Source organism: Mixophyes fleayi, chromosome 2 (genome assembly GCF_038048845.1).
Source record: "Mixophyes fleayi isolate aMixFle1 chromosome 2, aMixFle1.hap1, whole genome shotgun sequence".
Classification (NCBI taxonomy): Eukaryota; Metazoa; Chordata; class Amphibia; order Anura; family Limnodynastidae; genus Mixophyes; species Mixophyes fleayi.
In genome coordinates this window covers 143,795,142-143,810,325 of record NC_134403.1, presented here as the reverse complement: position 1 = coordinate 143,810,325, position 15,184 = coordinate 143,795,142, and the positions used below count along the sequence as shown (strand labels likewise).

The 15,184-nt window shown below is 41.6% G+C and overlaps 1 protein-coding gene across 1 annotated transcript in view; it reads right to left on the bottom strand.

Annotated features, from left to right (window-relative positions):
• VWA3B (von Willebrand factor A domain containing 3B) overlaps positions 1-15,184 on the bottom strand; it is a 129,573-nt gene that overhangs the window by 95,086 nt on the left and 19,303 nt on the right. The window contains exons 6-11 of the mRNA XM_075197718.1: positions 11,226-11,329; positions 4,413-4,523; positions 3,484-3,677; positions 1,995-2,149; positions 954-1,092; positions 3-134 (exon numbers count right to left, since the gene is read on the bottom strand). Of these exons, the coding sequence (XP_075053819.1) occupies positions 3-134; positions 954-1,092; positions 1,995-2,149; positions 3,484-3,677; positions 4,413-4,523; positions 11,226-11,329 (835 nt within the window). The remainder of the gene's footprint in view (positions 1-2; positions 135-953; positions 1,093-1,994; positions 2,150-3,483; positions 3,678-4,412; positions 4,524-11,225; positions 11,330-15,184) is intronic.

Here is a 15,184-nt window from a genome sequence, read left to right as displayed (position 1 = left end):
ACCTGAAGTTCCTTAACCCAAAACCAGGCTTCTTTCATGTTTTCTTCATTAACTTCTGCTAACTTTGCCTTCCAAGCCTCTATTTTAGAATCAAACTTTACCAAGTTGAACGTCTTCTTGTGTTTAAGTTGCTCCTGATGGAAAACAATTGTATTAATTATCCTAGACCATTACAAAGAAATAAAATGTATTAAAACAGACTGGAGCTCTCTTGAAATTATCATTTTTTTCTAATTAGGAACATAAGTATAATGTTAATGTAATAGCACCTGATTCATCTTCGGGCGCAACTTGCATTTAAAAAACAAGAACAGTACTTGAGCGTATTCAAATGTAAGCAGATCTCAAGGTATATGTCCATTTGAATCCGGGTAGAAGTACGCTCTGGCTAAACATTACTTTCCGTACAGAAAAGAGTGCAGGATGCGCACATGCATATGTGCAATATAAAGTCCTATCAGAACGCTAGTGCAAAAAATATATTTTATGAAATAAATTAACAACTATTAATGCGATAATTATTAATAATAATATTTGTAAAAAATAAAAAAATTAATAGTAAATACATGAATCGGGATGTTTTTAATGTGTACTGTACATATAATGCATTTACATAGGCTCTCTCACTTGAATACACATGTTCTGTGCTAGCTAGTGGCACGCATAAGTGAAGTTTTTAAAACAAAGTCTATGGCAGGTTAGTCATCACTATCAGTTGGCACTTACACCAGTCCTGTAGCTGGTGCAAATGATACGGTTAATAAACACGTACTTGAATTGGCCGCATCAGCGTTGGTATGAACTCAAGTCATAGGCAGTCATAAGCGTCATTTGTGTTCAGACATGAATTATATGCAATTGCATTCGTTGGCATGAGGATTATTTTTTTTTACTACACATGGATGTCAATTACAAATATTAAAATATTATTTTTCAATGGGAGGGAGTTTTACCTCCATAAGTTGAAATATCTTTTCCTTCACCAAAAACAGCTTATCTTTCATGGAGTGTGATGTGTCGATGAGTATGTAGACCTGATCTTCAAGGATGGTACCAAACAACTCTCTGCTCCCTTTCTGGAGCCAAGTGATTCTATAAAATAATAATAATTGCCACAAAATGTCAGATCACATTGTACTGGAAGAATCCAGAACCACTTTCCATTGTAAACAGAGCTTGCCAAATCTACCGCATGGAATACATCTCCAACATTATATATAATATGTTAAATAAATTCCCTTGTACCTGGAATTTCTGGACTGAACATTACATGGCTGCCCCCGTCTATAAGACTATATCAATTCTCTACAACATTTACTCAAAAATATTGGATGTGACTTTCACTTTATCCCCCTAAACACTTACATTTCCCTCCCTCCTTTCCTTATATCCCCCCTTCCTTTCCCTTATCTTCTACTGCAGATACACATTGTACCTCCCTCCTTTTAGTTATTGCTATAAGATTTCCTATACTTATGACCGATATGCTATAGGAATAATGTTCTATTTGGAATGTCTCTAATTTTTACTTAATGTGAATTTAACCCTTTCCCTCTATTTTTTAACGTACCCCCCTCCCCCACTCTGTTTATTGTTTATAAAATTACTGACAAACAATAAAAAATAATTAAAATAAAATAAAGAAGATATTTACATATAATAAAAACTTCAGGGCTAAAACCAAATTTAAGCTAAGTTCAAAAAAATGTTGTGGTTTGTAAACTGTAATTTAGCACAATTAACACATTTATCTACACTACAATACTTTAGCACTCAAACAAGCAAATAGTGTAACTTATACGTGTATTTGTTTTAGCCTTTTAAATTGTAAAAATACTAAAACAAGATATATAAAGGCAAATATTTGGTCTCCTTTTTCTAAAGACACTGTCCTCACATTTCCATTAGATATGTTTTTAGTAGTGTAAACCGTACTAAAATATCTCTAAAGCATATGAGAAATAAAGTACTGAGATACAACTATGTAATGTCACCTTCTTTTTATTTTGTCTAGAATGGTCATCATTCTGTCCTCATACCACCGGCATTTTTCCTTACTGATATGCACGTGCACCACAGAGCCATCTTTCCAAAGCATATGGACGAAACGGTCACAGTATTTGGCATTGATTAATTTCAAATTGTTTTCCTGTAGATTCCGATACATACGATAAATTAGCATGATGGAGCATGTCTTACAAATCATTCTTAAATGTTGTGCATATTTAATAAACAAGGTAAAAAAAAATGTGTAACACAGCACCATTGCCAATCAAGACTAGGTACACTGCAATCAGAATTATTCTGCCTAAATCTGCATAGGTAAACACAGGCTGGGGGGACAGAGGGAAAAAGCCTGTAGCCAATAAGCGCAGTACATGTTAACAGAGGCTTGAGCAGATCATCAACTCCTGCATGTCCGTGTGTAAGTTTGAAGTGGGAGAGGCTTGGTCAAGATATAGCCTATCCAAGAAATAGTAGTGTTGTGAGCCTCTGTGTACAGTGTATCTTATCACAGCTTACATAAACATAAGCTTTTAAAACTCATATTTGTTTACAGCAATGATAGGCAACCTAATACAGGCCAAGGGCAGCAGGTATTGCCCTCTAACATTCAAAAGGGCCGTTCGTTACCCTTAATCTCATTATAAGGTAAAACAATACATTTAATGTAAGAAAGAGACACCTATCTGTAGTAACATATCAGCAGGTATTTTAAAGAAGTGTTACAAGCTATCATCATCATCACCATTTATTTATATAACGCCACTAATTCCGCAGCGCTATACAGAGAACTCACTCACATCAGTCCCTTCCCCATTGGGGCTTACAGTCTAAATTCCCTAACACACACACAGACTAGGGTTAATTTGTTAGCAATTAACCTACTAGTATGTTTTTGGAGTGTGGGAGGAAACCGGAGCACCCGGAGGAAACCCACGCAAACACGGGGAGAACATACAAACTCCACACAGATAAGGCCATGGTCGGGAATTGAACTCATGACCCCGGTGCTGTAAGGCAGAAGTGCTAACCACAAACAAATCTGACAATAAATAAGGAAGGGGCTGGAGAACGCAGTTTAAGCCTCAGGGGACCACATATAGCCTTAGGGCTGCCTGCTGCCCATCACTGTGCTACAGTATGTACACTAATGTCCTATAGTCCATACCAACCAATCAGAAGATTGCTGTCATTTTGTACACTGCACTAGAAAAACAGTACTTTCTGTAAAATCTGCAATTGCACAGCAGGCATTGCAGTGTAAACAATTATTACAAGCTGTAACTAACAAAACTGACAATTGGAGCGTAGAGCTGAGGAAAGGACCGACGGGGCGTATTGATGGAAAGAACCCAGAGCCACAAGTGAAGGCTCAGAGGGCCGTATGCAGCACAAGAGCCATCTGGGGCCCATCACTGGCTTACAGGGGGAAGGAAAAACTGCATTGAAGCACTGAGTAACTGTGTCTGCTGTACTTACTGCATCTGTCTGCACAGACTCATCCTCTGGTTTGGTCTTTATATCCACTACCCCATCACTATGGCGAAAGGCACAGTCTGCAAGTGCATCATAAAACAGCAGTTTCTGTGGTTTTAAGCCAAACTTCTTCAGCCATTCCTTCGAGCTAACACAATCCTCAGAAGTCTCTTCCGACTCAGAATGGTCGTTGTTTTCTATGTAAACAGGGAGCATGCCTTAAATTGGGTAAATGTGGTGTATCACTACTGAGACACATGCTACCAGACTATATTAAACACAGACCACCACTAAGTAATATTTTAATAATGCTATTGCTTGATAGACAATATTTGATTTATTAGTTGTTAACTCTAAAAAAGTGTAATTTCCAAAGGTTCTGATCTATCTTTTCCTCTAGAATGAGCTCTACAAATGTACTTAAAGCACTTGTGCACTAGGAAGCTTTACCCCTGGGTGGAAGTCCAGAGGAGGTCACTGCCCCTGAAATTTTACCTTACTTTTCAATGTCTACAATATCTGCCCCAGAGCGCAAAGATGTAAAATAAAAGTCTGAACTGTTACTGTATGACAGACAGGGAGTTGCTATGTAGGCAAAGGACCCACCCCCTATGCCCTATACATATTTTTGCCCCTCCCCTTCAATACAAGTTACAAGTGATATTTACAGGTAAACCTAATACAAGAGGAAATGTATGTTGATTTTAGTTATATGAGTGTTAGAATCACATAAAAGTTTACGTGTACCATATTAGCTGCTAGAAAATAAATTATTTAAACAAATACAAATACGACCCGGGACATTGTACTTCAGATCGGTGACAAAGTACCAATGAAAAAGGATTTATATTGCAAAGATAAATAGAGTCAACTGAAGCACAGATGTGGTTTTTATTGTATTGTATACTAATAAATGTAAAAATACTATTTACCATCTTCTGAGTGATATAATGTCTGTAAAATATCCTGCAATTGCTTCAGAGTCTCCTGAGCTTCCCTCATCTCCTTTATAATCATAAGTTCATCTTTTCTTAGGTCAGATTCTAAAAAAAAAGAAGCAGACACTTATTTTTTGACTATATAACATTATAGCTAGTTAGGAGAAAACAGAAGCCCACACAAACACAGGAGGAGCATACAGACTCCACACAGACAGTGCCCTGTTTGAAACTGAACAATGGACCAATGCCGTGAGGCATAGGCTACATAACCTTAGTGTATTAAGTAGTGAGCATTAAGGTATAGGCATCAGGGCAATAAACACTAGATAATAGAGGGTACAGAGTACAATAGGCATAATGTTGAAGAGAATAACATGCTGGTCAGTGTAGGCTATAACACGCCAGTCATTGCTGGGTGTGATATGCTGGTTATTGTGGACAAAAAATAAGCTTGTCGTTGCTGAGTTCAATATGCTGGCAATTGTGGGCAATGCTACACTGGTCATTGATGGGTATGATAAGCCAGACATTGTTATAAAAAAAATAATATGCTAGTCTTCTTCGTAGTCAATAATACACTGTCCATTGCTGGTTTTCATATGCTGGAGATTACTGGTTATATCTCCGCTATATGTTAGTGATTGTAACTAGTAACATGCTAATATTTGCTGACCATGATATGGTTGCTGAGCATGCTATGTATGCATCATTTGAATACTTGTATAAGAAAATTCTCATACACCCAACAAAGCCAAAACTAGTCATTAACAAAGCCATTTTCCCAAGAAATTTTGGACAGCTATCTGAATTATTATTATTATTATTATTATCATTTATTTGTTGGGCGCCACAGGGTTTTCGCAGCGCCTTACATAATACGAACAGTAGACCATACAGGGTAAAACATCACAGAACAATAAACACTAAGTACCAATGAATATTTCCGAACATATGCAGGTGCAGCCAATGTTTGGCTTAGAGTTCGGGAGTTGGGAAATTTGAGTTCATAGTTTGGAAAATACAATTGTTCGCCTTATGCCAAAACTAGTTGAAAACAAAAGGCATTGATGAAAGCCCCTATTTCAAAGCGTTTAAAAAAACAGAAGTGTGCTGTTGCCAGATATGGTATAATACTGTGGCAATCTTCAGATATTTTTTTTAGATGCATGTGAAGAGGCTGATGGGCATGTAAGGAGATGTGATGACATTTGGGGAGATCTGATGGAATGTGTGTAAGTCTGTAGGCATGTGGTCTGATTGGCATGTATGGAGTATTTTGGAAGGTCTGATGGCATGTGAGGAGGTTGATGGGCATTTAAGGGCACATGTGGATTTCTGATGGCATGTATTTGGAATTTGAGTAGATCTGATGGCACGTGGGGAGGTTGATGGGCATGTTAAGGGGCATGTGGGGAGGTCTGATAGCATTTAAGGGGAATGTGGTGAGATCTGGTGGCATACGTGAAGGCTGATTGGTCTGCATGCGGCATGTGGGGTGGTCTGATGGCATGTCTGATGGCATATATGAGGAACGTGGGTAGATCTAATGGGCATGTGTGGAAGCTGATGGACATACAAGGGGCATGTGGAAAGGTCTGATGACATGTAAGGGACATGTGGTGAAATCTGGTGGCAGGTGGGGAGGTCTGATTTGCATGTGGAGAGGTATAATAGCATTTGAGGAGGTCTGATGAGCATGTAAAGGGCATATGTGGAGGTCTGGGCATGTAAGGGACATGTGGGGAGGTCTGATGGCAATTGGGAAGGTATGATGGGCATGTGGTAATATCTGATGAGCATGTGGGTTGATTTGACGGCATGTACAGAGGTCTGATGAAACGGTGGGAGGCTGATCTGCATGTAAGGGGCATGTGAAGAGCTCCAATGGGCATGTAAAGAGGTCAGAGTGGCACATTAAGAGGTCTGAAGGATTGTGGATACAGTAGCAGAGTGAACTGCTGTGAAGAGACTATAGATTAGAGATGGGCGGGTCCGGTTCTCCGAGAACCGAACCCACCCGAACTTTGGGTATCCGAGTACCGAGCTGAGCAGCTCGGTACTCTCCCCCCCATTCCGAATCCAAATCGAGGCCGAACGTCATTGTGACGTCGTCGGATCTCAGGGCTCGGTTCTCGCGATACTTCAACTTTATAAATACACGCCTCCACAGCAATCCATCGCCATTTGACAGAGGGAGAGAGCAGGGTGTAGTCATAGGCTAATTAGAGCAGGGACAGAGAATACAATATTGTTCTTGCAATTGCTCTAACCAAAATCGCTAGTGCAGAGAGGAGGATAGAGGTTTATTATTTTTTCTTCATATTTGGCACTCCCCAGCGCTTTTGGGGTGTCCTCCATAATTGTGCATAAATATTTCTGGCTGTCAAAAGTCATATCTGTCAGCAGTATCTACTAAATAATTTTTAGCACTCCTCAGTGCTTTTGGGGTGTCCTCCCTAATTGTGCATTAATATTTCTGGCTGTCAAAAGTCATATCTGTCAGCAGTATCTACTAAATAATTTTTAGCACTCCTCAGTGCTTTTGGGGTGTCCTCCCTAATTGTGCATTAATATTTCTGGCTGTCAAAAGTCATATCTGTCAGCAGTATCTACTAAATAATTTTTAGCACTCCTCTGTGCTTTTGGGGTGTCCTCCCTAATTGTGCATTAATATTTCTGGCTGTCAAAAGTCATATCAGTCAGCAGTATCTACCAAATAATTTTTAGCACTCCTCAGTGCTTTTGGGGTGTCCTCCCTAATTGTGCATTAATATTTCTGGCTGTCAAAAGTCATTTCTGTCAGCAGTATCTACTAAATAATTTTTAGCACACCTCAGTGCTTTTGGGGTGTCCTCCCTAATTGTGCATTAATATTTCTGGCTGTCAAAAGTCATATCTGTCAGCAGTATCTACTAAATAATTTTTAGCACTCCTCAGTGCTTTTGGGGTGTCCTCCCTAATTGTGCATTAATATTTCTGGCTGTCAAAAGTCATATCTGTCAGCAGTATCTACTAAATAATTTTTAGCACTCCTCAGTGCTTTTGGGGTGTCCTCCCTAATTGTGCATTAATATTTCTGGCTGTCAAAAGTCATATCTGTCAGCAGTATCTACTAAATAATTTTTAGCACTCCTCAGTGCTTTTGGGGTGTCCTCCCTAATTGTGCATTAATATTTCTGGCTGTCAAAAGTCATATCTGTCAGCAGTATCTACTAAATAATTGTTAGCACTCCTCAGTGCTTTTGGGGTGTCCTCCCTAATTGTGCATTAATATTTCTGGCTGTCAAAAGTCATATCTGTCAGCAGTATCTACTAAATAATTTTTAGCACTCCTCAGTGCTTTTGGGGTGTCCTCCCTAATTGTGCATTAATATTTCTGGCTGTCAAAAGTCATATCTGTCAGCAGTATCTACCAAATAATTTTTAGCACTCCCCAGTGGTTTGCGCTGAGAATGGATTCAAAGCAGTCCACATATGATCTGAATGAGCAACCAGGTTCTGTCACCAGTCCTGATGTTAGTGTTCCCAGTACGTCATCTGGCCAAGGCGATGTCAAACAACAGAGTGTTTCCAAATTAGTGCAAAAAACAAAAACCCAAAAAAAATTTACTGTATTGAAGCGAAAAAGAAGTGTAACTGAGCAAAAGTTAAGTGACGATAAAAAAAAAATTGCAAGCATGCCATTCTACACACGCAGTGGCAAAGAGATAATGAGGCCTTCACCTTTGGGTATTAGTGGCAGATCCCAAAAAGTTACCCAGCCTACAATTGGTGCACAACTACTGTTACGCGTCAAAGCCTAGCTGCATTATAACAGTGAGGCATTACAGGAGAATATTTGCTCTGATTCACAAATGACAACAATCCCTGTGGAGAGTCCATCCAACAGTGGGATGTCTAGTCGTGAGCATTCTGCTGATGTGCCTTTGGAATTAGAAGAGGATGAGGGGGAGATTTGTGTAGGCGACGAGGGCGCTAATGATGATGTTGATGATTATGATGCAGACAGATACCAAATTGCCTTTCTCAATTTCTATTTATATTCTAGATTATATAACGGCTGACTAGTTTTCTATTTTACTCCTAGTGGAGAGAGGATCTGATGCAGACAGATACCAAACTGCCTTTGTCCATTTCAATTTATATTGTACAGTATATAACGGCTGAATTTATTAGTATTTTATACAAGTGGAGGGGGGCCTAGAGAGACAGAAACCAAACTGGCTTTCTCCATGTCAATTAATATTGTACAGTCTATAACGGCTGGATTTTTTGGTATTTTATACAAGTGGAGGGGGGCCTAGAGAGACAGAAACCAAACTGGCTTTCTCCATGTCAATTAATATTGTACAGTCTATAATGGCTGAATTTTTTGGTATTTTATACAAGTGGAGGGGGGCCTTGAGAGACAGAAACCAAACTGGCTTTTTCCATTTCTTTACATATTTAACTATAAGTGTAGGGTGTAATATACATTCAAAGACGATGGCTGCATTGCCAATATGCATAGATGGAGAGGAAGACAATCTGTTTTGTGTGTAGAATAGGCCTACCAACGAAGAATTAAACTGTTTTTTTGGATGATTTATTACCGCAACAATTAGATTACTTGTCTCTAAAACAGTTGGAGCACTAAATTGGGTTAATTTAGGCCCAAAAACATGGATTTTCCAAAAAAATAGCAAAACAAAACCAAACAAAACCAAAACCAAAACCAAAACACGCAATGGCGGTTTTGCAAAACCAAAACCAAAACCAAAACACGATGGTAATCCAGATCCAAAACCGAATCCAAAACCAAAACACGGGGGTCAGTGACCATCTCTACTATAGATAGCCCTTTGAACCCTCCTCCGCTGGACACAGGAACGAGGTAAGAGCTGTGCTGATTTTATGATTATTCTGATCATTTTGGCAATTTTGGATATTTTCTTTTCTGCATAGCAAGATATTGTAAATTATATTTTCAATGTATGTGTGTATGGTATGTATGAGCATGATTATACTGGGCAGAGCCGTAACTAGGGTGGTGCGGGCGGTGCCGTCGCCCAGGGCGCAAGCCCCAAGGGGGCGCAACAGCCGCCCGCTACCTAGCTCTTTTGTCAGTGATAAGAAAAGCCAGTGATAAGAAATGCCTTTGAATTCCACAGGAAGTTCGGCATTTGGAACGCAAATACCGAACTTCCTGTTTGTGGAACATGCGTTCCACTGCAGGAGTCAAAGAGGGTGCAGACCTTGGTAATGACACAGAAACCTGACTTGTTGTAGTGTCTCTGTGTGCGTGCGCTATTTTGTGAAAGGTTACAGTGCATGTGTGCGTTACACAGGTGGTGTATATATGTATATCAGGAGGGTCACTCCTTTCCGATGCGCTGACAGGTACTAGACAGCTTGCCAGGATCTTTGCATAGATGTTCCGGTAGAAGGAGCATGCTGCCATGTCTGTATATCTCGGTGGTCTCCTACACGGTCCCTACGTCCTGGTCACTTTTTCGGTCTCTTTCTCTCCTGCACTTTTTGCCGTCCTGCTCACATCCTTTCCGGTCTTTATACTGTCTGTGTCTCTTCCTTTCTCCTCCTTATACATCAGGTCTCCACCCACCTCCTGTATCCTAACTTCTTGCAGTCTCGCCGCTCAGTTACCACCTCAGTCTGACCCTCATTGCCCGTCTTCCTTTCCTGGTTCACACCTTCCTCCTCGTCAGCTCTGCCTTCTTCTCACCTCCCATTTCTTTGCTACACCTCCTATTTTGTCACTACAGTTCTTGTACACCTGTCCTGCCTTTATGCCGCCTTACTCCATCTTCTGATGTCTCCCCCTCTTACTATGAGATACCCAGGAAGTGCTGTCTGGTACTTTTACATTTTTGTTTCAGGTATGGTCTACTTGGAGATGATGTACTACAGTTCAAAGAAACTACAATTTGTTTTAAAGTTGTTAAAGAATATGAATAACTTCAATTTGGTTAGGTTCAGTTTATATGTCATACCCAACAAACTCCTTTGGAGTTCTCTATGTACCATCTATTTTTGAACTTTTTTATTATAGTTTTGCATTAATAATATTTCTCCCCTCCTTCTTGTTTATGTTTTTATGTGCTAATGTTTTATAATATGACCCATGGTCTGCATTTATCTTTATACCTCTTTATTAGTTTACCTGCTATTTTGCAACCTGTTTTTCCTGTCACTGACTCTGCGCCTAACTTCTAGGGATAATTATCATAGTTTGTGTGATTTTTTTCAAGTGCTAGCCACACCCACACATTAGGTTGGCCACACCCACTTGTCAAATGCCACTCCCACATAGATGGGGGGCTCCGGTGCCCTGTCTCGCCCAGGGCACTAAAATGTCTAGTTACAGCACTGATACTGGGTATATGTATATATAGTAAAATATATAAAATAATAGATATATTTTGGCTCCTGGTTTCTGATTGGTTGGCCACCCCTGTTCTATTCCTTTTCCCCATTTTTTCCCCACGACACCTTGCAGGGTTTAGCTGCATGCTTTTTTTTTAGTTGGAAATTTGAGGAATTGGAGATGGGAAATTCCTAAATTCTCCCTCAAAAAATATCTCTATCTACACTTCTGGGTGCAATGTCCAAAACTGGCAATCCCAAGTATTTGTTTCACATACTATAATATACCCGAAAACAAAAGAACTTAAAGAATGATTATTGTGAATATCCTGAAGATATGACATAGCAAATTAATTCCATTTCAACTCCTGTTTACATACGTTCATATTCCTTGGAGGTTTGCAAGTAAATACAGACAATCACAACAGTAACTCACTCTACCTGAGAGATGTACGTCTGCTGTTGCTTTTGGCATAGTTGGATATTCATTGCCTTGTGTTGACAAAGTGTCCTTCTGTTTATTTCTCTCTGAATACACATGGAACCTAATTCAAATGATAAGATATTTTAAAACTATGTACTCTGTATCTATGTTATATCTTGTGATTATCAGAGACAGAGTTCAAATACGTGGTTGCCTTGTGAGATGTAATCTAACACAATGTAATCAGAATTTGATAGTTAATATGTAATATGATGACCACACATGCTTCAATATCGCAGGGATAATCATCATTTACCATGATATTGCTGTGCAAGATTACTGCAATTCATGATAATAACATTCCAACTTAAATCAATGCAATCAGTATTGGGCATGTTTGCAAAAGCAATGATACCTTTCCACTTCAATACAATAGACAATGATTAGCACTTCAGCACATTAATAAGTGGATATCTACCTATAAATTGTACATATTTAGCCATAATCACAACTAAAACTGAATAAATGTTCCCTCCAAATCACTTTAAGCACATTTCTTCTCACTTAACAATAATTTCGTGAATGGTCATAATAAATCAAAATAGAATATTCATTCAGTACCAGAGCAGTAAGAAGTCTTAGGGCTAGATTTACTAAACTGCGGGTTTGAAGAAGTGGAGATGTTGCTTATAGCAACCAATCAGATTCTAGCTTTCATTTTGTAGAATGCACTAAATAAATGGCAGCTAGAATATGATTGGTTGCTATAGGCAACATCTCCACTTTTTCAAACCTGCCGTTTAGTAAATATACCCCTTAGTCTAAGAAATTTGCTATAAATCAATATTGCTCTATATTTTCCACCATTAGGTGCACAGAACCTTACTCTGCCAAAGGACAGCAGTGGCAGAGAGGCAACTCCTTCTGTGTACAACATGTATGTCAAGATTTGTTTTCATTCTAATTAACCGAGGGAATGAATTAATTAACATGAATTTATCAGAGGAGGACGTATAGTAAAGTAACCTTCATCATCATCATCATCATCATCATCACCATTTATTTATATAGCGCCACTTATTCTGCAGCGCTGTACAGAGAACTCACTCACATCAGTCCCTGCCCCATTGAAGCTTACAGTCTAAATTCCCTAACACACACAGACAGACAGACAGACAGAGAGAGAGAGACTAGGGTCAATTTTGATAGCAGCCAATTAACCTACTAGTATGTTTTTGGAGTGTGGGAGGAAACCTGAGCATCCGAAGGAAACCCACGCAAACATGGGGAGAACATACAAACTCCACACAGATAAGGCCATGGTCGGGAATTGAACTCATGACCCCAGCGCTGTGAGGCAGAAGTGCTAACCACTTTGCCACCATGCTGCCCTTAACTAGCCTTGGAGGGTTAGTTAAAGTATATGGCCTATCAGAAGAGGATTGCTATCCTTTTATTACGGTGAATTACCACTGGCTCTGCAGACCACGCTGGCACCTGCACTGTAGTCTACTGGCACCACCAGCTACCACAAGGTCCCGGATAGGGTAGGGTCCTGTCTGTGCAACTTTTTTTTATGGTGTGGGTCAGACAGGTGACTGATCAGAGGCAGAACTAACCATAGAACAAGTATTGCATTTGCACTGAGCTCATCCCGGAGGCACTTCCCACCCTGATGGCTGAGGCTGGCTGGCTGCAACACAGCTCAGTTATAGAAGAGATGCTGAGGCCAGGCTACCAGGAAAGCAGACCATAGCCTGTACTAGAAAGTGTCGCCTTTATCTATACCCAGGGCCGGACTGGCCATCTGGCACTTCTGGCAAATGCCAGAAGGGCCGATGGCTATATGGGCCGGCCCGACTCCCCCTGTCTTCTTGGTGGCTGGAGGAACCAGCCACCTCTGCTGCGCGCTCCCCAGCTCCCTCCCCCGTTATGCTGTGCAGCCAGTTACACTGGTGAGTTTCCTGTCTTTTTTAATTTGTTTTTTTTTTTACTGAAGAGGGGGGGGGGTGCCGCGATTCTCAGGGGGGGGGGGGGTCGCGGGGGTGCCGCGATTTTCGGGGGGGGGGGGTGCCGCGATTTTCGGGCGGGGGTGCCCGCGATTTTCTGGGGGGGGGGGGTCGCGGGGGTGCCGCGATTTTCGGGCGGGGGTGCCCGCGATTTTCAGGGGGGGGGGTCGCGGGGGTGCCGCGATTTTCGGGCGGGGGTGCCCGCGATTTTCAGGTGGTGAGAGCCAGGGAGTGCTGGGAAAGGGAGTGAGGGCCAGGGAGTGCTGGTGTCACGGGCACTAGGAGTCTTTACCCAGGGATCACCAGGTGGTAGGCTTACCAGAGCAATATAGATGGTAATAGGGTACTCTGGTAGCTGGGTGATCACGGAACAGGAAACCGCAGATGATGAGATGCTCAGGAAAGTCTATGACTAGCAGCACTGGTAATATGGAGGTAATAGTACACGAGGAACTGTAGGACAAGGACACGTGAAGGTAGTCAGTGGTCTGCGATAGCAAGTTGTACCACTGCTATAGTGAGGAGGAATGTCCAACAGAAACGAGGAGGTGATGAGAGTCAGCGGTCTGCGGATAGCAAGTTATACCGCTGTCTGAGTGAAGGAATGGAATCCAAGTGGAGGTATCCGGGGAGTCAGTCGTCTGCGATAGCAAGTTGTACCACTGCTATGTGAGAGGATACTGGAACAGGTGATACTGGAGACAGGGATCAGTGGTCTGCTACTAGCAAGTTGTACCACTGAATATATATGTGAGGAGGTGCACGGGGAGAGACTGCAACACAGGATATACACAGGCACCTTATATACGATCCACAGTAACATGCACAATATGTATATAAATGACTGAACAGGTCTGCAAATATAGGAAGTCTCTTGAAGCAGTCCAGCACAAGTTAACACAGTCAATGATGGCAATAGACTCAGCGGATAGCAGACTCCAGAGGAGAACCAACACAGTCCAGCAAGATATGCAATACACCAGCACAGTCAATGAGAATTATGCATACCGTGGTTCAGAAGCAGGTAGTCAGATAGGAGTGCAGGGATACCTGAGCGGCAGGAGGCCGACTGGATGAGAAGTCCCAGGAAACCTGAGGCAGCAATCAGTAGGTGCAGCGCACAGATAAGTAGACCAACAGGGACACGAATCCACAGGAATCAATAACACGTGGAACTGGACTCACGCAGGACCCAGGAGAGTGGAGACGATCCAGCAGAGGAGTAGTAGATGAGATATAAATCCAATGCAGACGGGAGGGTAGACCTGCGGGACACGTGAAGGCGTGGAGAGCGGATCAGCAGTAGATGGATGATAGCGCGATCAGCAGCAGCAGGACTCTGCGGTACACGGAGGTAACCAGTAGCAACCAATAGTTGTCAGTAGCGATGGCACACGGGATAGCAGAGCAGACCAGGAGCTGTTGATCACGGAGAGTAGCAAATGGCAATGAGAGCAGCAGTCTCGAGGAAACACAGAAGAGCTGAGAAGAGACTGCAGTGCACAGGAGCAGCGGATAGGAATCAGCTAACTTGTCACGATGATGAACACAGGCGAGTTGTAGGCTGGAGGCTGTAGTGCACGGAAGCAGCGGGTAGACATCAGCTAACAATCCCGATGATGAACACAGGCGAGTTGTAGGCTGGAGGCTGTAGTGCACGGAAGCAGCGGATAGACAACAGCTAACAGTCACGATAATGAACACAGGCGAGTTGCAGGCTGAAGGCTTATAGTGCACGGAGGCAGCGGATAGGAATCAGCTCACTGACTTGATGAGGAACAGGTGAGTGGATGTAAAGTAACGGTTGGAGTGCACAGAGGCAGCGGGTAGGAACCAGCAAACAGTCACAGTGAAATATAATAGCGATGAAGTGGATTAGAGGACTGAAGTGCACGGAGGCAGCGGATAGGAATCTGCAAACAGTCGCAATAATAAGTAGTAGCGTTGAAGTGGTTTGGAAGACTGTA